We start from the raw sequence: 27559 nt of genomic DNA, 5'->3' as shown, positions 1-27559 counted from the left end.
CGGTCCGTGAGCCGTGGCTGGCGGATTATCGCTCACAGTAATCCTCATCTCACCCTCGCTGCTTGCCATAGCGGACGGCAGGGCCGTAGTCCTGCCGCCACGGAACGGGGAGCAAACGAGGTGGTGGCTGAGTCCCGTGGGAACACAGCCACCTGTGACGCAACGTCTGAATCGTCACCGCCCGCAGTGCGGGCAGGACGTATCCACAACGTCTGCCCCAGCGTACTGGAAGCAGGCATTGTGTCCGTCCCCCTCCTCGATGAGTGTGTTGCACCCATGAGAACAGCGGGACAAGCCACGCTGGAGAAATTTGCTCTTTTAGAAAAGGAAATTTGCTCGAACACCTCCGGAACTGCCGAGACGCCCAGGGGAGAGTCACTGCAGGAAGGGACCGTCCGCTGTCCACGTCGTAGATTCCAGCAGAAAGAATGATCACCCAGATCGTAGAGAAGCTCACCAGATGCGTAGGCTCTGAAGAACAAAAGGTGAATGAATGAGCACGCCGGCTTCCCTCTTATACCCGGACATCCGGGGAGGAGCCCGGCATGCAAATTTCATCCGCCAATTTTCATTGGCCTTTTCTAAATACTCAGAAGATGATAGGTTCTCAAGACAAACCCCATTCTGTCGGTTCGACACAACGTCGAGAGACCGACAGAAAGGGAACAAAATCACAAGTTCTTGATAAACTGACGCCAAATATCACTAAGTTGTTACAGCAATAGAAGTTACAGTAGTTTTTTTATACATACTAAATTATGCAGAGACTCAACAGCTTTAAAGGGATACTTCACCCAAAAATAAAAATTCTGTCATGAATTACTCTCTAGTTGTTCCAAATCTGTATACATTTCTTTCTTTGGTTGAAAACAGAGAAAGATATTTGGACGAATGCTTAAAACCAAACAGTTCTGGGACCCCATTGACTACCATAGTAAGAAAGATAACAATAGTAGTCTAAAGTGCCCCAGCACTGTTTGCTGTCCTACATTCTACATTCAAAGAAATTTATACAGATTTGGAACAACTCAAAGGTGAGTAAATAATTACTTTCTATTTTTGGGTGAACTGTCGCTTTAAATAAATCACACACTACAAGATTAGAGCGTGAAGTCTTATATTGACATGCAAACCTAAAAGAAGAAACTCGGCACATCACCTGGAAGCTTTCCCTGCACAGCCACCTCATCAAATTCACTGGGAAACTTCATCCCATCTGATATCCGCTCGCCGTGAGTCAAAAGATCATACATCAGCAGACCAAACGAGTACACATCCGCCTGGACGTTATAGATGACGTTTCCTCGAGCCACTTCAGGTGCTCTGAAGCCTGAGAGCGGTGAAGATTCAAAATAAGCGTACAATAAACAAACAGCCTGGATTATAGTAAATCACAGTGAATGTAACAGGGACCTGGCGTTCCTTCCGAGCCGCGGACGCCCATGCTGCAACAGTACTGTGCTATGCCATAATCGGTGATCTTTGCGATGACCTCGCAGTCTGTCTTCAGGTTAAACAGGAGAATGTTGTGCGGCTTCAGATCCCGGTAGATAATCATGGAGGAGTGCAAATATCTGTGTGGACAAAGCAGGGAATAATAATTTAATAAAAGTAAAAGGTAACTGTGTTTTTGCTTTATGTAGTTTATATACCGTTATATACCCACCTAAGGCCATCCGCCACATGCAGTGCTATCCTGTGCTGGAGTTTGTGGCTAAGGCTGCTGTTTTCACGCTCGAACAGCGAGTCCAGAGATCCACATGGTGCCAGTTCCATCACCAGGATATATGGGTTACACCCGGTGGCCGACAGCCCGACCAGGCTGGGGTGACGCAGTCTCCCGAGCACTGTCAGTTCCTGCACATAAACAATGTTAAAGGAGCAATGTGGAGATTTTAGCGGCATCTAGCGGTGAGGTTGCGAATTGCACTCCACCCTTTCAAAGCACTATGGCGGCTGCACAGACCTAAGATGTCATTGCATTTTTGCTTCTTTGCTGAAGGAGATAATGTATTTACGAAATGTGCTCTGTGGAGCAGTTTGTCCGTTTAGGGCTACTGTAGAAACACAACATGGTGAATTCCATGTAAGGGGACCCGAGTTGTATGTAGATAGAAATAGCAGTGTTTCCGGGCCACCACGCCAAAAATCCTCCCTGCCATGACTACAGTGCCGCACTGTTTCCCATTCATTCATAATTTGTCTGGCCATTGTTGCTAAGTTTGCAACTCTTTCACTAGATTTAGAGACTTTTCCGACCCCTTTAGTGGCTTTTGTTCAGAAGACGCAAATAACAACAAACCTAGCGTCTTTTTGGATAAACCGTTCTTTCAATGGGAAAATGTCATCAGTACTGCTCCGGTTGCGCGAGGTCTCGCTTCCCTGATGCAGGAAACGCTTCTGTGAATGAGCGGCTGACGGCAGGGAGAAGCCAAAGACGCTAAAAAAGTCTACAACCTTTACCCAAAAAATGTAACGGCTAATGCTAATGCCATGGCTTCCGCTCTTTAAGGTGTGTGTGGGGATTTTATCAGACGATGTGTCTTGGTTATAAAACAGAACTGACAACAGAAACAGAAAATATGTAAATGACAACGGCTTTATTAGGCAATAAGCTGTATGTAATGTTCAGAGAGTAAATTGAAACGGGTCTGAAGTTGCATCTTTTGCTGCCTTCACGCACTCTCGGAAAATTTGATAATTCCCACTTCAAGCCAGAAATAATTCAAGGAACGGTGCTCTTTTAATACTAAAAGATACTTATAATGTTTTAATGCTACTAAATTATTAGTAACATTAATGTTACTAAACACTTTTAATGTTAGTAAATCCAAACGTTACTTTCGCGTTTGTGGTGGGAAACATCCCACTTCGAGGTGTCTTGAACACAGTATTAAAACTATGTGATGACGTCACAAATATGTTACTTAGCGTGTGACGTCATCAAGCGCCACAGTTTCACAAAATCCTAAACACTGAATAGCTCATTCTGGTAAGGTTTTTATAGACTTCTAAAGACATAGTTATGTATATTATATTGCATTTCTGTCAATAGATCCTCCCAAAAACTACACACTGGACATTTAACTTCAGACAAATATAGAAATAATGTGTCAAATTGCAGGATATTTAACCTTACGTGGGTCTAAGTCAAATGACTTCAGCTGACTCTGTGTTTTATTCATAACCCAAAAAAGTGTGACTTTTTTATGTTTTCGTGCAATATTTAAAAAATAATGTTCATTACTTTTGGAATGGCATAAAATGTGTGACACTGGAATTGGTTGAAGACATCGCTGGAGAAATGTGGGAATAATTTGCCCTGGTTATTTCTATCCTCAGCAAAATCAAGTATATTAATGCTAGTAGAAAGCGACTCACCTGTCGTACCAGCCGGTGAACATAAAGTGCAGAAGCATGTTTGTTAAATATCTTCACAGCAACCTCTTCATTCTTGTACACAGCTTTATATACAGACCCAAAACCTCCATCACCTTCATTAAACAAATACATTTTACATTATGATTCCGTTTTCATCCACGCATTCCTCTTTTCTGTGTCTGGTTTATTGAGATGTGATGTATGGCTGTACTAACCCAGCAGATACTCTGCAGAGAGCTCTATCTCCAGCTCTTCTGGGTCCAGTATGATGCTGGAAGGCTGGTCACTCAGTACCAGATCTGGAGAGATCTGAGATATGGGCACAGTACAACTGGGGTCATCTGGGTTCACCAGCAAACCATCTTAACGACAAGAAACCAGACAAACAGCCACTCAACAGATGACCAGCGATTACAGACCAAGAACTGGTTATGAAAATGTGTCGTGTTGTAGAATATGAGACGGAATGGACAGAGACCTGTATCAATACTGGACAGTAGATCTTCCAGCAGGATCTTCCGGTAGCTTTCTTCATCACTAAAGCTGTACAAAGCCCATTTCTTCAGCAGAGTTTCTCCAGCACCGAGAACATCGGTGGCGAGGAGACCAGGAAACCACTCCTCCAAAATAGAATCAATGTGATCCACCACCTGTCCCAGCAACACACAACCTACATACAGAGCAGAGTCTTTCTCATTAAAACCACCATGATCCTCACATTAAAATAATCACCATCACTGGACCACCATCATATCACAACCACATTTTTAACCATAATCATATCACCATTAGCACCTCCATCTTCATCAGCACAATCATATCACCAGCACCACTAAAATATTCTCTCCATCAGAATCACATTACAAAAACACAATCACATCACCACCAACAGTATAGCATCACCTCCATGATCAAAACCATTACCATTACATCACCATAATTATCGCCATCATAATAACCACAATCACATGACAACCAGAATCATCATCAGTGCTATTGCATCACCTCCAACACTTTCACATCAAAATCCTCACCTTCACAAATGGCATCATTACCGACACATCACCAAAACCACCTCCATCACATCATTATGACATTACATTTATGATCATCCTATCAAAATAACCGCCATCATCATCATTACCACAATCATATCACACCACCTCCATCATCATCACCACCACCTCCACAATCATATCACAGCTACCACCATCATCATCAGAACCACTATAATATCATCATTGTTACATCAAAATCGGCAATCATTATCATCACCGTAACACCTGTATCATTATCACGCCACTATAACATCAGGGTCTGTCAGGGACTCGGTTCTGCCCTCCCCTCCAGCAACATGTCACTGAAATGATTCAAATCAGCCTCTATTTTGTTAGCGCATAATTTCCAACGTACAACCAGTTCCCGACAAACGAAACCAAGAACCCCCTTTATTTTTGTTCCTCATTTCAGAAGCTGTTTCACTCTGATAAACGTCAAGATAATAGACAATCGCAACTTGCTAATCACCATGTCACATCACAATCACGTCATCACCACAACCACATCATTACCTCTATAAATATCATTCACGTCACTGTAAAAATTGGTACAGTCCAAAGCAAACACTAAGACACCTCACGTGTCTCTCACCTTTGCGAGAGCAAGGGACAGTTATCTTAATAAAGCTAGCCGGGTTCTCCTCCAGCGACGAGGCCTCCACAAGACAGTAAGCCTCAGCAGACCAGCTCAGATAGATGCCCGTCCTCCAGTAGATCCGATTTGGCCTCAATGCTTTCTCTAAAGGACACACATAAAGATGTGAACTCAGAAAGCAACTGCTTAACATCTAACAGTCTGTTCACTGGGGATTGAACTTCACTGTTGTTAGTAGCACGATCTACCAGCTGACCTCAAGAAAAACTTTAGGTGGTCAGTTACCTCTTCCATACAGCATGAATGAGGACACCTCCAGCAGATGGCTGATCTGTCTTGACCAGAAACCCATGGGAATGTATGGCATCTCATAAAGCCGAACGATGACCTCTGACTTCTCACAGTGAGGAAGTTCGATCACTGGCTTGTGATCTGAGAGGCTGAGAAAACACCAAACACAACTTTATAACAATACAAATCTTTTAACGTTATTTTAATATCAACAACAAAAACGTTGTAACCTGCTGGGTACAAGTAACTGATCATCTCCGAAGGGCAGTGCGATCTGGAACTTCTCCAGCAGTTTGAAGTAGTGAGAGAGGTGGGCACGAGGGAAACATGGGCTTTTGTCCAGAAACTTCACCAAGGTGGAGCGCTGAACCACACCTCTAGGGCTCTCCCAATGACCCGGGCTCTTCAGGGTCAGCGTCTGTCAAGTGAGAAAAGAAATATCAAGAAAATTACTGGTGCGAATGTTTTAAGAAAGCAGAGCCATGTGTGTGTTTGTGTTACCTGTGAGATAATGTTGCAAAGCCATTGTGGGTCAATGAAGTACAGGTCCTTTAACTGCAACGCTGGATCGTCAAAGTGCAGAAGAACACCTGGAGACAAAAGAGTTCAGGGTCTGACAGTCTGCCGCATATTTCATGTAAAATGGCAAAGAGCTTTCCAAACTCAAATGATCCGGGTCCGAGTCTTGTTCAAAGTGGGCTCGTTTGGGACACATAAAAGTGGGGACTCGTCGGGATTTGAACCCAGGACCTTTCGTTAAAAGTCGATGTAGAATCATAAGAAATAAGCACAGGTGTTTCTCTCTTACCGGCCTCGCTGAGGAAGTGGACAGCGTGTGGTAGCTCTCCCTCCTCCAGTTGCAGTTGCGTCTCCTGTATGAGCTCCAGCAGTCTTCTGTGTCTGAGCACCGGGAATTCAGCTGGAACACGAGTCCTCTCCTGCAAAACTCTCCTCTCCAACTCCACATAACAGTCTGGAATCAACTGACCCATCACCGGCTGACCCTGTATCTGCCGAGCACACCACAGACAAGACTCTGTGAGATTTCTGAATGAAACTGAATATTCAGCAGGAAATAATGTGGTGAGGGACTTCATTTTATCCATTTAGAATTTGAGTGAATCATGCGCTGCGTCTGAAATCGCCTACTTCCATACTATAGTAGGCGAAAATGAGTATGAGTCATGAAAAGTATGTCCGAAACCTCAGTATGCAAAAAAACAGTAGGAGAGAAATACCCGAATGGTCTACAAAAAATTCTGTCATCATTTATTCACCCTCATGTCATTCAAAACCTGTACATGGCTCTTTCTTCTGGAACACAAAAGAAGATATTTTGAGAAATGTCTTTGTGTTCATACAATGGATTTCAATGAGGGCCAATGTTGTTTGGTTACCGACGTTCTTCGAAATCAATTTAATACCTTAAATCCAATGAGCTCTTTGTAGATGGCTTTGCGTAATCTTCTGATAGACTCGGACTCTTCACAGGCGCACAGCATGTGATTCTCTCTAATCACTGGAAAACCCGGCTGAGACAGCAGCTCCTCACGCAGCTTTAACACACAGTCCTGCAGGTGGCGCTCTTCACAAACATCTGCATGAGTACCGACTACAATCACAGGAGACTGTCCAGCTACAGCCTGACAGAAAAACACACACAGAACAAGAACTGAAATACTTTAATTAAAGGGGTCATATGGCGCAAAAACGTGTTTTGCAAAAATGAAAGTGACGGAACAAAAGATGCATTCAATCTAAAAGCGAATGCTCACCCAGACCTGCCTGAAATGCCTGGTGTTACCACACCCCCACAAATCTACGTCAGTTCGTGGTATGATTTGACTAAGACCGCCTAAATGTAAACGGAAGTAAGGTGGGTGTACCTGTCAGTACAACTGCTTTGGAACCTGATGTTGCAAATATGGTAAGAGGCGTTACATTTCCGTCACACGCTTGCAATATTCGACCAATCACTACGCACTGGTTAACTGGCCAATCATAGCACACCTCGCTTTTCAGAGCGATGAGCTTTGTTAAAAATCTGCGCGTTTCAGAGAGGCGGAGCAAAGAGGAAATACAAACATGCACGGCATGTGGAAAATACAGCGTTTTTGAACCTTAAATCGTACATACACATTAGGGCTGTCACGATTATAAAATTTGGCTGACGATTAATTGTCTAATAAATCATTGCGATTATGACGATTAATTGTCTATTTTAGGGCTTTGGCATTTAATTCTCATACATTTTTGATTCGGCTTTGAAACAACCACATTGTTCTGAATATAAGACTATGTTTTATTTTCTCTTAAAAAATGGGGTCATCATATATTTAAGGTCTATAATACATGTCAATAATACAGCCGCCAAATACATGTAAAACGAGTTTGATCAGATGTGAATTTAAGCCACCATTAAAATGCTATCAGTCATAGAAAAGTTAAGTCTGTTTTTTTCTCACTTGCAAGACCATAATAAAATGTTACTTCTATGTTAATGAAATTGTGGTAGGCTGGTTTACACATTGAGATTAGTTTAAATAATATTAAATTGTACTACAGCTTTTTTATGGTACATGCTTTAAAGTTTTTTTTAAATGACTGTTGGTACATTTTACCAGTATTATCATACTTTAGTTACAATATATATATATACATACACTCACCTAAAGGATTATTAGGAACACCATACTAATACGGTGTTTGACCCCCTTTCGCCTTCAGAACTGCCTTAATTCTACGTGGCATTGATTCAACAAGGTGCTGAAAGCATTCTTTAGAAATGTTGGCCCATATTGATAGGATAGCATCTTGCAGTTGATGGAGATTTGTGGGATGCACATCCAGGGCACGAAGCTCCCGTTCCACCACATCCCAAAGATGTTCTATCGGGTTGAGATCTGGTGACTGTGGGGGCCATTCTAGTACAGTGAACTCATTGTCATGTTCAAGAAACCAATTTGAAATGATTCGAGCTTTGTGACATGGTGCATTATCCTGCTGGAAGTAGCCATTAGAGGATGGGTACATGGTGGTCATAAAGGGATGGACATGGTCAGAAACAATGCTCAGGTAGGCCGTGGCATTTAAACGATGCCCAATTGGCACTAAGGGGCCTAAAGTGTGCCAAGAAAACATCCCCCACACCATTACACCACCACCACCAGCCTGCACAGTGGTAACAAGGCATGATGGATCCATGTTCTCATTCTGTTTACGCCAAATTCTGACTCTACCATTTGAATGTCTCAACAGAAATCGAGACTCATCAGACCAGGCAACATTTTTCCAGTCTTCAACTGTCCAATTTTGGTGAGCTCGTGCAAATTGTAGCCTCTTTTTCCTATTTGTAGTGGAGATGAGTGGTACCCGGTGGGGTCTTCTGCTGTTGTAGCCCATCTGCCTCAAGGTTGTGCGTGTTGTGGCTTCACAAATGCTTTGCTGCATACCTCGGTTGTAACGAGTGGTTATTTCAGTCAAAGTTGCTCTTCTATCAGCTTGAATCAGTCGGCCCATTCTCCTCTGACCTCTAGCATCAACAAGGCATTTTCGCCCACAGGACTGCCGCATACTGGATGTTTTTCCCTTTTCACACCATTCTTTGTAAACCCTAGAAATGGTTGTGCGTGAAAATCCCAGTAACTGAGCAGATTGTGAAATACTCAGACCGGCCCGTCTGGCACCAACAACCATGCCACGCTCAAAATTGCTTAAATCACCTTTCTTTCCCATTCTGACATTCAGTTTGGAGTTCAGGAGATTGTCTTGACCAGGACCACACCCCTAAATGCATTGAAGCAACTGCCATGTGATTGGTTGATTAGATAATTGCATTAATGAGAAATTGAACAGGTGTTCCTAATAATCCTTTAGGTGAGTGTATATCACTGCAGCTCCCCCTTGTGTTTTCTATAGAAATGTGCAATGATTGCGATGATCTGAAACCATTGCGATGAGACGATTATTTAATAATCGTGACAGCCCTAATACACATTGCATTACAGCTAAAACAAACGATAATATTCGTTTTAGCCGTGTAATACGACCCCTTTAATTCGGCAAACGCTAGTTTTATGATGTCTTTCATTTTTGACAAGTTGTTTTGAGTGTATCAAGTTCATAACATTTCTGTTGTGCAGTGCATTATCGGTTGTTTCATTATGGATCAATCCAATCAAAAGACGTTTAAAGAAATTTCTTCAGAAAAATAAAAACATTGAACTCAACTCAACTCAACTTTATTTATATAGCGCTTTTACAATTTTCATTGTTACAAAGCAGCTGTACATGAGACACATTGACTACAAGCAAAACAATCAAAGTTGTACCTGCAAAAACAAGAAAAGGTTGAAAACACAGAAGACAGACACACCCACACACAAAACACTCCACACACACAACACGCACACGCACCAACACACACAGACACAGAGACACACATTGGCCAAAACGTAAACTGTAATACCGTACAATCAATAAAATACTATGTTGGGTTGATTTATTATAATAAAACCTCAACATTGCAAAATATTATAAAGGCATTCTATGCCTGACAGCATGAGACGGACGTCAAACTTACTTTAATGTTAAAGAGCCATGGTTTGATGACATCTATCTCACTCGGTCCTTTACTGAGGTCATACAGCACCAGATACAAAGCTCTAGAGCTCATGAAATGAGGGTGACATCCGCTGCACTCCTCACCACCTGCACCACAAACACATGAATCTATCATGTGTTCAGTGATCCTCATAATGTTTTGTTTTGTGTAGGTAATATTAACCTGAGAACTCCCACACGTTCAGCAGCATGATCCTCCTGTCTTTGTTTCTCATGGTCCAGTCACTGACGCTGATGCCCGCCGTTTGTGGATGGGACTTCAACTGTGAGCGTTTGAGTCTCATGAGCTGTTGGATCAGAGAGGTTTTCCCACTGCAGGGGGTGCCCACCACCATCAGCTTCATGCGGTAATATGGCACGGCCTTCTTCAGACGCTGCTGCAGGAACCTGTGAGAAACCACAGCACGCAAACCATACTGGAATTACAGGAAAATAACTGAACATAGACACACTGAAATACATACAATGAATGAGGCTGCAAGTCTTTCAATAAGAAATAATATTCGTGTCCAATTTTATGATTTAAATAAAGCGAAAAAAATTAAACGCAATAGGGGTGTATGGGTGACACAATATATCCCTATACATAAAAATTACGATATGCATCATAGAGTTATTACAATATTTTTACGATATGAAGTTTGTTTAACCCTGTTGGTTGGGTTGTCAACACATGACTTGCATCAATATTCAGTATATGCTGTTTTAATGTTTGTTTTGTGTGCTTTTATTGCTTTTAACATTTATCTTTTTATCTAATTTCTTTCACTTTTATTCAGTTTGTCATTTTTATATATATATATTTTATTTGTTTGTTATATTTTATATATATACTGTATATATATATATATATATATATATATATATACATTAATACAAATAATGTACATTATTTATATGTAATAATGAGTTTTATTTTTATGACAAACCTATTACATTTTTATTAGTTTACATACAGGAGGTTCAATTAAACCTTGAATGTTGACAATTCTATAACAAGTTGTATGTACAACAACAAAAATAATGTTATTGAAAATTGTTAATGTTTTTTAAATAAATCTGCCATTTTTACATTTTGTTTATTGTGATCATAAAGTGAACCCAGTAGTGTGCGTTTTATTGTGTATAGTGTTGAATGGTATTGTTACACCCCTAAAACTTGATACAGTAAATATAGTCTATACAGTACAATTTTACAAAATATTTTTAAAACCTATTTGCATTAAAAATGAAACAGTTATCACACAAAAATCAGACAAAAAGTATTTTCACACCAAGAGAGAAGCAAAGAAACCAAAAGTAAAAAAGGCAGTATATACTGTATACTCCAGACCTGATAATGTCTTTGGTTTTGCAGCCGATGTGTTTGAGGTCCATCTGGAGCTGCAGGCCGTCCAGCGGCAGATCCCACAAACGCACCAGTTTTCCCATCTCATCCGGAAAAGTGCGCAAACCTTTATTCTGACTCACATCCAGAGACGTAAGGTCCTCCAGGAGACCGATCTGAGGAGGAATCTGAAAAAGCACACAACACAAATCCATCATTAATTCTGAAAATGATGTACCACATGCAGTGTTTAGTTGATTAGAATCACTGTACCTCAGTGATTCTGTTGGTGCTCAGATGGAGTTTCTCCAGTCGGGCCCATTTGTAGACGGGGCCGCTGAGGTCCAGCACAGAGATGTGATTTTGACTGAACATCAGCTCTCTCAGATTCACACTGGCCCAAACAGCTGGACCCGACAGAACCCTGATGCTGTTATTTCTCATGTCCACTGAACGCAAACTGACCACAGAGAAGACCGGATGAATTGAAAACTGTTTGATTCATAAAATGAACTTAATCTACAATATAACCAAAAAAGCACTTACAATTGTAGGTTGGTAATGACTTCAGGAATGCTTGTAAAACTGTTCTGGGCTAATTTAATAGTAGTTATTTTGGAAGGAAGGTGCAACAACGAACCTGTACCAAAAAGTTAATTACAGTTAGTGTACAAACATGTTTTGCAGACTTATCATTATTATAGTACTAAATGACTTCAAAAGGAATAGTTCACCCATCTAAAATAGCCTAAATATTTTTTTGAAAAACTTGAACTAAACGAAAATGAGGAATTTTGCCTCAGCAATTAAGTGAAAGATGAAGACTAAAATGAAATAAGATGAAGATTAAGAATAAAAATGAATAAAAAACTAAACAAAAACTGAAAGTAAAATAAATTAAATGTGTATTGCAATATAAAAAATATAAAATGACAAAATTGCTAAAAAAAATAAACAAAAATTAACATGAAAACTATAAATAAAAAAATAAAAGCCAATTTAAAATGTTAATAAAACTATATTAAAACTGAAAACAAAACTATAATAAACTATAGACGGTTTTAGCGGGACCAACATAAAAGTTATAAGGCCCAAACTTAATTTCCGGTAGATCTCTGCAAGGAATCTATAACTGTTGAGTAGTTTTAAAGTAATTTATTACAATTAATATACAATCAATTATTAATATAAATGAGTATTAATATAAATTAAATATGTTTAAAAAATTATATTATAACCAAACATAGAACGTTAACTTTGGACCAGGCGCATGTCCAATGAAACTTGATTTTTTAGTGAACTATTACCATTACGTAGTCGTAGACACTTACTGATTTGGTTAACTGAAGCATTAAAATTCTCCATCTTGAGACATTCCGTGAGGAAATCTTCTGAAACCACTGTAACTTTATTTTTACTGACGTCTAAAACTTTCAGTTCAGCCAGAGAGAGAGGTAGAGACAGTTCTGATATTTGATTTCTGAAAGACAAAGTTAAATTACTGTTAACATTTGAATTGCTAATTACATACTGTCATTTACACCCCAATCAAATCAAAGAAACTTTTAAAGGGATACTTAACACAAAAATGAAAATTCTGTCATCATTTACTCACCTTCGAGTTGTTCCAAATCTGTATGAATTTCTTTGTTCTGATGAACACAGAGAAAGATTTTTGGAAGAATGCTTATAACAAGACAGATTTTGCCCTCCATTGACTTCCATAGTAGGAAAAAATACAGTGCCAGTCAAAAGTGCCCCAGAACTGTTTGTTGTCCTACATTCTTCAAAATGTCTTCTTTTGTCCTCTCTGTCAGCTTGCGAGGGTTTTATATGCGATAAATGCAGGGAAATAGTTAGGCTGACAGAGAAGATCTTAGAATTAGAGTCTCACATCCAATCTTTATCTGAGGATAGTAAGAGTGTAAGGACCATAGAAAACACTTTGGATGCGAGCAACGTTAGCACACACAGCTGGGTTATGGTTGAAAATCCACCGCAGCTGGGAAACTTCGTGACGGTGAGACGGCGTAGTCGCAGGACAAAACATCTCTCAACCGTTCCAATTACAGTCTCGAACAGGTTTGCCCCGCTTAGTGACGCACCGACTGAGAAACCTGCTGAAAGTGCCCTAGTTATCGGTGATTCTATTGTTCGGAACGTTAACATAGAGGCACCAGCCACCATAGTCAAATGTTTACCGGGAGCCAGAGCGCCTGACATCAATTTAAATGTGCTGGCTAAGGCTAATCGTAAATTCAGTAAGATTGTTATTCACGTCGGCACAAATGATGTTCGACTCCGTCAATCGGAGATCACAAAATATAATATTAAAGAGGTGTGTGAGCTCGCAAGCATGATGTCAGACACTGTAATATTCTCTGGCCCCCTCACTGCTTATCGTGGTGATGAGATTTATAGCAGATTATCATCACTAAATGGCTGGTTGTCTGAGTGGTGCCTGCAGAATGATATTGTTTTTATAAATAACTGGACGAGTTTTGAGGGCAGACCTGACCTGTTGAAACGAGATGGTCTCCATCCCTCCTGGGCTCGGGCTTACCTCCTGTCTAGAAATATGGCAAAAAGTCTTAATAATGCTAAAGCTTGACTCACTGGGGCCCAGGTCAGGGAGCAGACAGTATGGCTTAACCAACTGTCTGCTTGCCGTCTCACGTCGCAGAATATGCAAAATGTACAACATGCAATAATCCCTTCTCCCAAACATCACAAAATAGAGACTGTGTCTGTCCCTCGGATTAGCAAACATAAAATAATGTGTAAAGCTCTTGAAAGTAATTTAATAAATGTTAAACAAATTAAACATGAACAAAATACAGATAATCAACTGTTACGACTCGGATTGCTAAATATTATATCTCTCGCTAATAAAGCACTTTGATCAACGATATGATAACAGATCATAAATAGACATGCTCTGTTTGACAGAAACATGGCTAAAACCAGATGATTATGTTACTTTAAATGAATCTGTCCCCCAAGATTATTATTATAAACATGAGCCTCGTCTAAAAGGCAGAGGGGTGTCAGGGTCCTGTCTTTCCTATTCCGAGTTTTCGTGTCTTCTGGACAGGGTCATGACAGTACCATGTCTTGTGTGTATATGTTTTTTCTTGTGTGAAGACACGTGGCGGTTTGTTGTGACATTTCGCCACGTGTCCACCTGTCTTTCATTTTACTCCGCCCCCTTGTTTCTCCGTTAGTGTTTCATCTCCCTCACCTGTCCCAATCATCTTCCCGCAAGTTTCCTTTTAATGTTAAGTCTTGTCACCTGCCCGTCACTATCCCTGTCCTATTATCCTTCGTTAGTTTTCCCCTTTATAAATCCCGTGTATTCCCAGTCCTGTGTCGTTGCATTGTATTTGCTGTGTTTGTTCATGCTGTCCACATGTTTTATTATTAAGTAGCCCTGTTTTGCCCCCATTGTGGGTTTTGTTTTGTCTTTGTTATTAAAAGTTTATTATTTAACCCTTCACCTGCCTGCGCTTGGGTTCTGTCTCCCCATAGCGGGAGGTGTCGCAGCACTTTACAAGAACTCTTTTAGCATTTCCCAGAAGTCTATCTCTAAATACAATTCTTTTGAAGTCATGGTACTTCATGTAACAACACCTAATACTAAGGATAAAACATTTATTTAATTTATTCTGGCTATTGTATATAGGCCTCCAGGCCACCACACAGATTTTATTAAAGAATTTGGTGGGTTCTTATCAGAACTAGTACTGGCCGCAGATAGACTCCTTGTCGTTGGTGACTTTAACATCCATGTAGATAACGATACAGATGCCTTAGGAATGGCTTTCATAGACACTTAACTCCATGGGCGTTAGTCAACATGTGTCAGGACCCACTCACCTTCGTAATCATACTTTAGATTTAATACTGTCTTACAGTATAAATGTGGACGACGTTAAAGTCCTTCAGCAGAGTGAAGACATTTCGGATCATTATCTGGTATTATGTTTGCTTCACTGGCCTATGGCTGCAAATAAAACTCCTCGTTACAAATATAGTAGAACAATAACTTCAACTACCAAAGATGCGTTTCTCGATAATCTGCCTGAATTGTCTCAAATCTCTAGCATGAGAAATAGCGTTGAAGATCTTGACATTACCATTGAAAATTTTAACTCCACCTTCTCGGAAACGCTAGACACAGTTGCTCCTCTACGTTTAAAGAAGATTAAAAATGGCAGCCCAACACCGTGGTATAATGAACACACTCAGGCTCTAAAGAAGCGGCCCGAAAAATGGACAGCATCTTTAAGAAAACTAAATTAGAGGTATTTCGTACAGCATGGAAGGATAGTATTCGAAAATACAGGAAAGCCCTAAAAAAGTCTAGATCTGCCTACTTTTCATCACTAGTAGAAGAAAACCAGCACAACCCTAGGTTTTTATTTAACACAGTGGCTAAATTAAAAAAAAAATTGTCAGCGACTTCAGATTCTGGATATCAGCATAACAGTGATGAATTTATGAACTACTTCACAAATAAAATCCAAGATATTAGAGAAAAAAATATAACAATGCAACCAGAAGTGAAACCCGCTGAACAAACTAACTACAGCGCCCCTAAGGAGAAATTGCAATTATTTAGTCTAAAATCAATAGATCATCTAAATCAACAACATGCATGCTAGACCCTATACCTACAAATCTACTGAAAGAGATGCTCCCAGAAATTATAGATCCTCTTCTTAGTATTATTAACTCATCTCTGACATTAGGACATGTGCCTAAAGCATATAAGGTGGCTGTTATAAGGCCCATTGTCAAAAAAACCCAACTCGACCCTAGAGAACTAGGGAACTACAGGCCTATATCGAATCTACCTTTCATATCTAAAGTTCTGGAAAAAGTAGTTTCAACTCAATTATGCTCCTTCCTCCAAAGGAATGACATCAATGAACAATTCCAGTCTGGATTTAGAGCATGTCACAGTACAGAGAGTGCTATGATCAGAGATCAGAGTTACAAATGATCTGCTATTGGCGTCTGACCGAGGTTTTATCTCGTTACTGGTGCTGCTAGATCTTAGTGCTGCATTCAACACCACTGACCACAGCACACTCCTACATAGACTCGAAAATTACGTCGGCATTATGGGAATAGCTTTGAAATGGTTTAAATCTTATTTATCCGACCGTTTTCAATTTGTAGCAATAAACAATGAGGTGTCACGCAAATCGCAAGTCCAGTACGGTGCACCACAGGGCTCAGTCTTAGGGCCTCTGCTCTTCGCATTATACATGCTACCTCTAGGAGATATAATAAAGCGACACGGAGTTAGCTTTCACTGTTATGCTGATGATACTCAACTTTATATTTCCTCGAAGCCTCATGAAACACAGCAGTTCCATCGAATAATGGAATGCATAGTCGATATAAAAAACTGGATGAGTACCAACTTTTTATTACTGAACTCGGACAAAACAGAAGTGTTACTTATTGGACCGAAAACCGCCATACGTAACAACCAAGAATACTGCTCAATTATTGATTGATGTTCCATAAAACCTTCGTCGTCAGCTAAGAATCTTGGCGTTCTATTCGATAGTAATCTGTCATTTGAGAGCCACGTCGCAACACCTGTAAAATTGTGTTTTTCCATTTTAAGAATATATCTAAACTACGTCATATGCTGTCAATGTCAGATGAAGAGAAGTTAATTCATGCATTCATGACATCAAGACTAGATTACTGTAATGTACTGTTAGGTGGTTGCCCTGCAGGCTTATTACAAAAACTCCAATTGGTCCAAAACGCGGCAGCTCGAGTTCTTACACGTACAAAAAAGTATGAACATAGCCGGTTCTGTCAACCTTGCACTGGTTACCTACAAAGCATCGCATTAACTTTAAAATCTTGCTTATTACCTATAAAGCCCTACATGGTTTAGCTCCTCAGTACTTGATTTAACTCTTTTTGTATTACAGTCCTTCATGTGCATTACGCTCTCAGGTGTCCTGTCAGTTGGTAATACCTAGAATTTCAAAATCGAGTGCAGGTGGTAGATCCTTTTCCTATCTAGCGCCTAAACTTTGGAATAGTCTTCCCTGCACTGTCCGGGAGGCAGACACACTCTGTCAGTTTAAATCTGGACTAAAGACGCATCTTTTTAATCTTGCATACACTACACTTCCATAATATAAATCCTCTTAGGGTTTAGGCTGCATTAGTTAGATAAACCGGAACCAGAAACACAACTGATGTACTTGTTGCATCAAAGAGTGCAGAACAGTACTCTACTCTCAGCCAGTCTTGTCTCATTGTTCCAAGGTTACTACAGCGAGCAGGATGCAGTTCATGGCCAGACCTGATGGTAGAGCAGAGAATGGAAAGCGGCGACCTGACAAGAGCTGAGATGATAGAGCTGGATAAAGAAGGACGCGGTGACTTGACACGTCTTCACTACAAAATTTCAAATGCTATTAGATTATTAATGATAATCTTAAAACTATAATTTACCTTATTAGTAAGTTTATTTATTTTATTTAGCCTTGTTGTGCAAGCACTGTCGAGCTTGTGCAGAGGCAGCAGCTTTTGCCAGAGGGGAACTGGAATCCCCTGGTTGGGCCTGGGTTCTCCTGAGGTTTTTTTTCTCGATTAGAGTTTTGGGTTCCTCGCCACCGTTTGCATACTGTTTTGCACTATTTGCCTGGCCGGGGAGGCTGCTTTAGAATTTTAAAGTTTTACTTAATTAATATTGCATATAGGAATTTATAGTCTGTTTAATATTTGACCTGTGTTTCTCTCTCCTTTAACTTAAATGTGTGCTTTCACTGTGCATGCGTGTCTGTGTGTGTGCGTGCTTGTCTGTGTGTGTGTGTGTGTGTGTGCGTGCGTGTCCGCGTGTCTGCGCGTCCGTGTGTCTGCACGTCCGTGTGTGTGTCTATGTCTATGTGTGTTAGTACATGTGCATATTGTGTGTGTGGAGTGTTTTGTATGTGGGTATGTCTGTCTTCTGTGTTTTCACCTTTTTCTTGTTTTTACAGGTATAACTTTAATTGTTTTGCTTATAGTCAATATGTCTCATGTACAGCTGCTTTGTAACAATGAAAATTGTAAAAAGCGCTGTATAAATAAAGTTGAGTTGAGTTGTGTTCAAAAAAACAAAACAAAAATAATTATATTAAATGTGTTCGGTTATAAGCATTCTTCCAAATATATTTCTCTGTGTTCATCAGAACAAAGAAATAAATACAGATTTGGAACAACTCGAAGGTGAGTAAATGATGACAGAATTTTCATTTTTGGGTGAAGTATCCCTTTAAGACCTCTAGAATGAACTAAATCTCCAAACATACCCTTCCAGTGAGAGCTCCTCTAGTTTATTCATGGCCTGACCCAGTTGGAAAGGGAAGACTGTGATCAGATTGAATGACAGGTTTAATTGGCGTAGGGTTGGACATTGCACAGTTGGGTCCAGTAGCAGAAGAGGACCAATGAGATTGCGGGATACATTGAGCATGCTCAGAGCGGGAAGAGCCAGAAGTTCGGCAGGAAGTGATTGCAATTTGTTACACTGGAGATCAAGTCGGGTCAAACTTCTTAAACTCTACAAAAAAAAGAGGTTTGGTAAGGTTGAATGAATTACACACAACAATTTTGTCAAAATTGTGTTGTAAATTTGGCTAGTAGACAAAGAGACCTGACAAAGAGAGCTGGGAAACTCTGACAGGTAGTTGCTACTCAAATCGAGTCGAAAGAGGTTCTCGATCTGCTGTTTGACAGAGCTCTCATCCATTAAACAAGACAGATTGTCCAACTCGTTCCCCGATAGATCCAGCAGATGGATGGGTTCCTTATCAATGCCCAGAGGAACACCAGAAGGAGATGGGCTGTCAATCGACCCTGTACGGTTAGCAGAACAGATGTCACATTAATCGTAGTCTGGTGAAATCAGTAGCATTAGTTAACATGTTTAAGGGTTTGTAAATTGCACCTCGCGTGTTGTGAGAGTTCCAGCCAAACCTCAGAGAGGCGCTTGGTTCAGAGTCTCTGTGGCATCTCTGTGAAAATATGCAGAATCAGGTCAGATTACCTCATTGTATAAACCTGAGCTCACAGCTCAACTGAAGTGTGTCTGTTTGTTATGTTACCTCTGAACTGGCACGTTTACGTCCACTGTGTCGTCTCCAAGAAGTGTTTCTGCTCAGCTCTGGTGAATCGCTGTAAATCAACGATCCATTTGGAGGTCCATCACTCCCTACCAATGAAACAGCATGTGTCAATCTCTACATGAGATGCTCATGTGTTCCTCATGGAGATCAGCTCATATTACAATTAAAGATTGTACTTTAAATATATACATGAGGATTTTACAGAATTGTATCTCTTGATTGATATGTTAAATAAATACTACTACAGAGTTCCCTTTCTGTCGGTCTCTCAACATTGTGTCGAACTGACAGATTGGGGTTCGTCTTGAGAACCTATCATCTCCTGAGTATTTTGAAAAGGCCAATGAAAATTGGCGAATGAAATTTGCATGCCGGACTCCTCCCCGGATGCCCGGGTATAAGAGGGAAGCCGGCGTGCTCATTCATTCACCGTTTGTTCTTCAGAGCCTGTGCATCTGATGAGCGACACAGCGATCTTCAGTGATCAATATTCTGCTGGAATCTACGACGTGGTGCTGCGGACGGTCCCTTCCTGCAGTGACTCTCCCCTGGGCGTCTCGGCAGTTCCGGAGGTGTTCGAGCAAATTTCCTTTTCTAAAAGAGCAAATTTCTCCAGCGTGGCTTGTCCCGCTGTTCTCATGGGTGCAACACACTCATCGAGGAGGGGGACGGACACAATGCCTGCTTCCAGTACACTGGGGCAGACGTTGTGGATGCGTCCTGCCCGCACTGCAGGCGGTGACGATTCAGACGTTGCGTCACGGGTGGCTGTGTTCCCACGGGACTCAGCCACCACCTCGTTTGCTCCCCGTTCCGTGGCAGGCAGGACTACGGCCCTGCCGTCCGCTACGGCTAGCAGCGAGGGTGATATGAGGATTACTGTGAGCGATAATCCGCCAGCCGCTGGCTCACAGACCTTTCGCACCTCGTCTCGCTCGTCTGATCGTCCCCCAGGAGACGGTCTCACCGTCTTACTCCTCAATCACGTATTCGGACATGATGCGTGAAGATGAGGTCTTGCAGCATCGTGGGGTGATGTACTGCCATCCGACGATTCCTTGGGCTTCCTCCCTCGGGGGGTCGAGCCCAGGAAGAAGCTGGTGTCGAAATGTTAGCAATGTTTTCCCGGGCCGCCGTGAGTGTTGGGTTGCAGTGCACGCACTGCCTCTCCCAGTGCTCGCAGCTGGCTACATGGCGCCTTGGGTCTGAGCGCGGCTCCAAGCTGCGTCCGCCCCCAGTGCCGTGTTTATCGGAAGTGCATGAGGAATTTAGTAAGACCTGGAAACGCCCCCTTTCCGGCACATTTCACGGCAAACAAAGTTCTGTCACCCTCTCTTCCCTTGAGGTTGAGACAGCTAGAGGATACGTCGATGTCCCCCAGGTGGAGTGTGCCGCCGTGGTGTACCCGTGCCCGTACCTGGGGGGGGCTTGACCTAGACTCCCGTCCAAAGCATGTGCGGTCTCGACATCTCTGGTGTCGAGAGCTTACATTGCTGTGGACCAAGCTGTCTCCTCTCTCCACGCTATGGCTCCTGCCATGCCAGGGCGTTGAGAGAGCTCCATGGGGGTAAGACCGACCCAGCACTAACGCAGGAACTCCGTGCCGCCACGTGGGCCCTGGGTCGGATGATGTCCACACTTATGGTCCATGAGAAACTCCTCTGGCCGAACCTTGCGTAGATGAGTACGCCGAGAAGGTCCGCTTTCTCGATGCACCCATCTCGCAAGGAGGGGGCTGGTTGGTGTTACTGTCGAGCCGCAGTTCTCGACAGTAAAGAAGCAGTCCTCCCGTGCCGCGACTCGGCTGCCTCGGCCATCGAGTCCCGTGCACCGTCTGCTTCCCAGCAGCCCTGGTCCTCTTCAATGCCCTCCAGTTCTGGCGCCCCCCCCCCACTCAGGCACCCCCCTGGAGGAGACAGCGAAGAGGAGACCATCGCCCCATCAGCAGCGGCAGAAGTCGCCCTCATGGGAAGACCTCGGGGAGATTGAGGCTACCATTGGACCCGACCCCGAACATCGCTGGGAAATCGGATAGGGACGGATCCTGCCCCGTCTCACCATCTGCTGGCCCCCTCCGGGGGGCTAGCGCCCACTTACTCTCAAAAGAGAGTCTCCTCTCTTTCTGGGTTATCACAGCCGCTCCCACCCTCGGCACCAGGGGACTTCCCCCGGCATGGAATCCGTACTGCTAGCCATCGAACCACTCCACGGGGGGACGATGAAGAAGATCGAACCTTTAGTCCCCCTGTCACAGTTCTGGGAGCCTGGCCGGGTTCCCAGACTGTCAGGCTGACTAGGGAAGACGATCCGTCTCGGCTACGCGATCCAGTCGCCCGCCCAAGTTCAGGGCATCGTATTTACCTCAGTCAGAGGCTAGGATGCTCCCGTACTTTGGGCCGAGGTCGCCACCCTTCTGGCGAAGGGAGCGATCGAGCCCGTCCACCAGCCGAGATGTTCAACGGGTGTTGCAGCCCGTACTTCATTGTCCCCAAGAAAGGCAGGGGGCTGCGCCCTATCTTGGATCTGTGTGTTCTGAACAGGCACCTACCCAAGTTGCCTTTCAGGATGATCACGCAGAAGCGCATCCTGATGTCCGTCAGGTGTCAGGACTGGTTCATGGCAATCGACCTGAAGGACGCGTACTTTCATGTCTCGATTTCACTGGCTCAGCTTGGCGCACTCTCGAGATCTGTTGTGTACACACAGGGACCTGGTGCTCCGGCACCTAGATTGGTTGGGGCTACAGGTCAACTGAGAAGAGCAAGCTCTCCCCGGTGCAGAGCATCCACTTTCTCGGTATAGAACTCGACTCTGTCCTCATGAGCGGCCCCACTCACCCCCCGCCCGTCGGGGGGCGCGAGACCCGCGACGAGGAAGCCCGCGCCCACGCGGCCTCCCGGAGGCATTGCGACTGACTACAGAGCGCGCCCGATCAGTGTTGAACTGCCTGAAGCTCTCAGGCAGTCAGCAGTCCCCCTGAAACAATTTCAGAGGCTTCTGGGATATGTGGCATCCTCGGCGGGGGTGGTCCCCCTCGGGTAGATACACATACGACCGCTCCAACACTGGCTACAAAGTCAAGTTCCTTGGAGAGCGTGGCACACCGGCAGCAGGTGTAGGGTCATCACGCTTTTCTGCCGACGCACCCTAACCCCTTGGTCTCCCATGACCTTGTTGCAGACAAGGGTCCCCTTAGGGCAGGGGCCAGGCACGTCGTGGTGACGATGGATGCCTCCCTGCAGGGTTGGTGGTGCCGTGTGCAACGGGCATGCGGTGTCGGGGCGGTGGATGGGCCCCCGCCTGCGTTGGCATATCAACTGCCTAGAGTTGTTGGCTGTGCTACTTGCACTGAGGAGGCTACTACCTCTTGTGCATTGACAAGCACGTGCTGGTCCGGTCGGACAGCACAACTGCCGTGGCGTATATCTATCGTCAGGGTGGCATTCGCTCATGGCAGCTAACACGACTCGCCTGACGCCTCCTTCTTTGGAGTCAGCAGGTGATCAGCTCCCTGCGAGTCACACACATCCCAGGCGTCCTGAACCAGACAGCCGATGCGCTCTCTCGTCAGTTGACGCCTCGCGGAGAGTGGCGACTCCATCCCTGCGCAGTCCAGCTCATTTGGGAGCAGTTCGGCCAGGCACAGGTGGTCCTGTTTGCCTCCCCAGACTCCACCCATTGTCCGCTTGGTACTCCCTGACCGAGGCACCCCTCGGCACGGATGCCCTTGCGCACATCTGGCCGCGGGACAAGCGGAAGTACGCCTTCCCCCCAGTGAGCCTCATTGCACAGGTCCTGTGCAAGGCCAGGGAAGAGGAGCATCAAGTGGTACTAGTTACGCCCCATTGGCCTAACCAGGACTTGGTTCTCGGAGCTAAGGCTCTGACAACAACTCCCACCCCTGGCCGCTCCCCCTGGCGAAGATCCTGCTTCCCCAAGGGAAGGGGCACGTTACGGCATCCCAGGCAGAACCTGGACTCCATGTCTGGACAGGACGTCCTGGACGTGACCCACCCCCGGTCTGGTTGGTACGTCACTCAGGCTAGGGCCTCGGCCACTGGGCGGCTATACGCCCATAAGTGGTGCCTCTTCTCGTCCTGGTGCTCTTCTCAGCGAGAAGACCCGCGGAGTTGCTCGATCGGGAACGGGCTGTCTCTTCCTCAAGAGAGACTGGGGAGTAACCTCTCCCCCTCCACACTGGGAGTGTATGTAGCCGCAACGGCCGCTCATCATGACCCAGTTGCTGGGTAGCCTCTGGGACGGCACAACCTGGTCATTAGGTTCTTAAGGGGCGCGAGAAGGCGACCACCTTATCCGCGCTCCGTACCCTCTTGCAACTTAGGTGGCGGGCCTCAAGAGGCCCCGCCCCGTTCGAGCCTCTTGGAGCTGCCGCTCTTTCTCACTCTCGATAAAGACGGCTCTCCTGATTGCGCTCACCTCCAAGAGGGTAGGGGACCTGCAAGCACCCTCCGTGTCCACAGATTGCCTAGAACTCGGGCCCGGGGATTCTCACGTTATCTTGAGACCCCGCCCCGGCTACGTGCCCAAAGATCCCACCACTCTCCCGAGAGACCAGGTGGTGAACCTGCAGGCGCTCCCCACCGGGGAGGAAGACCCAACCTATCCGTGTTGTGTCCAGTACACGCACTGCGCCTCTACTTGGACTGCACGCAGAGCCCAGAAGCTCTGAGCAGCTCTTTGTCAGTTTCGGAGGTCAGCAGAAGGGAGGGCTGTCTCCAAACAGAGGCTGGCGCACTGGATCGTGGATGCCGTCGTTATGGCATACCGATCTCAATTCGCCCCTGCCCGTTGGGAGTGAGGCACACTCCTCATGGGCACTGGCTCAGGGCGCCTCTCTGGCAGACATCTGCAGAGCTGCGGTTTGGGCTATGCCCAACAACTCTGTGAGGTTCTAATACCTACGCGCGGAACCAGTGTCAGCCAGTGTCCTGCAGGGCATTGTGTAGGACCGGCAGCCGGTCGGGCGTACGCCTGTGAAAGCCCTTCCCCCTTCCTCTAGGGGGATCAGCGGTTATTACGCCTCCCCTCTTTCCCCCACTGGGTAAAGAACAGGCATTTTATCCATCACTAGTACCTTCCTCGGGGCAGGCTGGGCAGAGCAGCCCTGCCCCCTTAGGCCGGGGAACAGTTGAGTTATCTCCCACATAGCTCTAACCGGACCTAGTGCTCCAGACGTGGTAACCTCCCCTCCGTGGGCTGTTCCGTCTGATGTATCCTCATGAATGGTTCCCACCTCGGCAACCCATGACCTCCCTAGGTGGACTCCCACCTTGCGGTTAACTCCTGCAGTCCGCACATTTTCCCATGAGTTCTCCCCTGATGGTGAGACCATGTGGTGTCACCACTAATTCCTCCCTACGGTAGCTAGTTGTCTCAGCAGCGTTTTTCCCCCAGGGGGGATAATGCTTACCCAGTGGCCCTTACGGTGCCGGGCGGCTTCTCGCTGGTTAGAGAACTAAGGCCTCCGCCCGTGACGGCCGGAGGCAGGGGCTTCCCATCATTTCACAAAAGCTCTGGGACCCCCTACCTCTCCACTGGACGATCACAATTTTGCGTTAGCGCCTACGTCTGACTCGCCCAGGCCAGTCAACGTCGCTCCGCTAGAGATTGTGACGCTGCTCAGCGCTGTGGCGTCTTCCATAGGAACCCCAATCTGTCGGTTCTACACAACGTCGAGAGACCGACAGAAAGGGAACGTCTTGATTACGGATGTAACCTCAGTTCCCTGATGGAGGGAACGAGACATTGTGTCCTTTATGCCACAACACTGGCCGCCTGCCGCAGCGGTCGGGGGGATGCTCTCAGGCTCCTCAGACCAAACGGTGAATGAATGAGCACGCCGGCTTCCCTCTTAAACCCAAACATCCGGGGAGGAGTCCGGCATGCAAATTTCATTCGCCAATTTTCATTGACCTTTTCAAAATACACAGAAGATGATAGGTTCTCAAGACGAAGCCCAATCTGTCGGTTCGACACAACGTCTCGTTCCCTCCATCAGGGAACTGAGGTTAGATCCGTAACCAAGACGTTTTTCATATTCAGTTGCAAAATTACAGTTCCCTTTCTGTTGGTCTCTTGACGTTGTGTCGAACCGACAGATGGGGTTCGTCCCTGAGAACCAATCGCTTCCGACTACTTAGAAAAGGCCAATGAAAATTAGCAAATGAAATTTGCATGCCGGACTCCTCTCCGGACATCCGGGTATAAAAGGGAGACGGCGTGCATCATTCATTCACCTTTTGTTCTTCGGAGCCTTCGCTGATGAAGATCGACTCTTGCTACTTAGCAAAAAAATTCTACTTGCCGGTTCTACGACATGGTGCAGCGGACTGTCCCTTCCTGCAGCGACTTCCCCTGGGCGTCTCGGCGGTTCCAGAGGTGTTCGAGCTGCAGACGGTGACTCACCGTCTGCATTCTAAAAGAGCTAATTTCTCCAGCGCGGCATGTCCCGCTGTTCTCATGGGTGCGGTGTCCTCATCGAGGAAGGGGACAAGCACGATGTCTGTATCAGGTGTTTGGGGGTCCAACACGCTGAGGCAGCCTTCGTGGACTCATCTTGCCCGCACTGCGGGCAGATGGTCATAGAGACGTTGCGGTCACGGGTGGCTGTCTTCTCCCGAGAACCAGCCACCACCTCGCAGGCTTCCCGGGCTGTGACGAGGATGGCTAAGGCCATTCCGTTCGCCAAGGCGAGCAGCGAGGGTGATATGGGGGTTTCTGCGAGCGCTAATCCGTCAGCCAAGTGCTCGCAGACCGCTCGCACCCCGTCTCGCTCGCCTCATCGTTCCCTAGCTGGCGGTGCCACACCGTCAGCATCCTCCTTCACGCATTCGGACACGATGCGTGATGATGATGAGATGTCCATCGCAGCATCGGAGAGCGAATTATTGGCATCCGATCCCAACGACTCTCTGCAGCTCCCCCCCAAGGGGGGACAGGCGGAGTCCACCTGGAGAGGTCGACCGAAACTCCCGTCCAAGGCATGTAGGACCTTGGCATCGCTGGTGTCGAAGGCCTACACTGCCGCGGGCCAAGCTGCCTCCTCTCTCCACGCCATGGCCATCCTGCAGGTCCATCAGGCCAAGGCGTTGAAAGAGATCCACGAGGGTAAGACCGACCCGGGGTTAATGCAGGAACTCCGCACCGCCACCGACCTCGCTCTAAGGGTGACCAAGGTGACCGCGCAGGCCCTGGGTCGGGCGATATCCACCATGGTGGTCCAGGAGAGGCATCTCTGGCTCAACCTTGCGCAGATGAGCGACGCCGAGAAAGTCTGCTTTCTCGACGCGCCCATTGCGCAGGGTAGGCTGTTTGGTGACACTGTCGAGGACTTCGCTCAGCAGTTCTCGACAGTGAAAAAGCAGACGGAGGCGATTAGCCATATCCTACCCCGCCGGGACTCGGCCGCCCGTAGGCCTTCGAGTTCCCATGCGGCCTCTGCTCCCCAGCAGCCCCGGCCCTCTTCGAAGCCAGCTCCGGTTCCAGCGCTCCCTACCCAGGCGGCACCCCGGAAAAGGGCGTCGAAGGGGAGACCACCACCCCGTCAGCAACCTTCAAGGAAGAAGCGACCCTGACAGGAAGACCCCAGGGAGGTTAACACCATCGGGCCCGTTTGCAGCCATATCATCGCTGGATGGTTGATCCGGGACGGTTTCTGCCCCGTTCCAACATCAGCTAGGTCCCCACGGGGGCCTAGCGCCCACTTTTTCACGAAAAGAGTTTCCTATCTCCCTGGGTGTTCTTCACAGCCGCTCTCACGCTCTGTCAGACGGTGTTCGGCCACTCGACGTTGCGTCTTGGTGAGGCGCAGCATTGAATGTATTTTGCAGCCCTCAGCACTCTCAAATCGACGGTGCGGGGACCTGCATCGCCAGGCAGGCAAACCAGCAGAGCCAGTCTTCTTCCAGGGGGCCCCCCGGCGAGAGACCAGCACTGCCAGCCATCGAACCACCCCCCGGGGGGTCGATGAAGCAGATCGTTCCCTTAGTCCCCCTGTCACGGTCCCTGGGAGCTTGGCTTGAGCTTCCCACACCATCACGGTGGCTGAGAAGGACGATCCGTCTCGGCTACGCGATCCAGTTCGCCAGAAACCCGCCCAAGTTTCGGGGCATCCTCG

General features: G+C 45.7%; 1 protein-coding gene across 1 annotated transcript in view; it reads right to left on the bottom strand.

The window, feature by feature from the left end:
* Positions 1 to 1086: 1086 nt before the first annotated feature.
* The window catches only part of lrrk2 (leucine-rich repeat kinase 2), a 55481-nt gene continuing 29008 nt past the window's right edge, over positions 1087 to 27559 (bottom strand). The window contains exons 21-42 of the mRNA XM_057329624.1: positions 19402 to 19508; positions 19245 to 19311; positions 18951 to 19153; positions 18607 to 18857; positions 12607 to 12755; positions 11822 to 11915; positions 11549 to 11735; positions 11282 to 11463; positions 10112 to 10335; positions 9908 to 10035; positions 6750 to 6968; positions 6134 to 6335; positions 5827 to 5915; positions 5556 to 5743; positions 5320 to 5474; positions 5032 to 5178; positions 3860 to 4051; positions 3597 to 3743; positions 3382 to 3494; positions 1667 to 1857; positions 1414 to 1574; positions 1087 to 1330 (exon numbers count right to left, since the gene is read on the bottom strand). Coding sequence (XP_057185607.1) covers positions 1134 to 1330; positions 1414 to 1574; positions 1667 to 1857; positions 3382 to 3494; positions 3597 to 3743; positions 3860 to 4051; positions 5032 to 5178; positions 5320 to 5474; positions 5556 to 5743; positions 5827 to 5915; positions 6134 to 6335; positions 6750 to 6968; positions 9908 to 10035; positions 10112 to 10335; positions 11282 to 11463; positions 11549 to 11735; positions 11822 to 11915; positions 12607 to 12755; positions 18607 to 18857; positions 18951 to 19153; positions 19245 to 19311; positions 19402 to 19508 — 3593 coding nt within the window. The 3' untranslated portion in view covers positions 1087 to 1133. The remainder of the gene's footprint in view (positions 1331 to 1413; positions 1575 to 1666; positions 1858 to 3381; positions 3495 to 3596; positions 3744 to 3859; positions 4052 to 5031; positions 5179 to 5319; positions 5475 to 5555; positions 5744 to 5826; positions 5916 to 6133; positions 6336 to 6749; positions 6969 to 9907; positions 10036 to 10111; positions 10336 to 11281; positions 11464 to 11548; positions 11736 to 11821; positions 11916 to 12606; positions 12756 to 18606; positions 18858 to 18950; positions 19154 to 19244; positions 19312 to 19401; positions 19509 to 27559) is intronic.

The sequence above is a fragment of the Triplophysa rosa genome, linkage group LG3 (assembly GCF_024868665.1).
Source record: "Triplophysa rosa linkage group LG3, Trosa_1v2, whole genome shotgun sequence".
Classification (NCBI taxonomy): domain Eukaryota; kingdom Metazoa; phylum Chordata; class Actinopteri; order Cypriniformes; family Nemacheilidae; genus Triplophysa; species Triplophysa rosa.
This window is presented reverse-complemented; position numbering and strand designations above follow the sequence as displayed.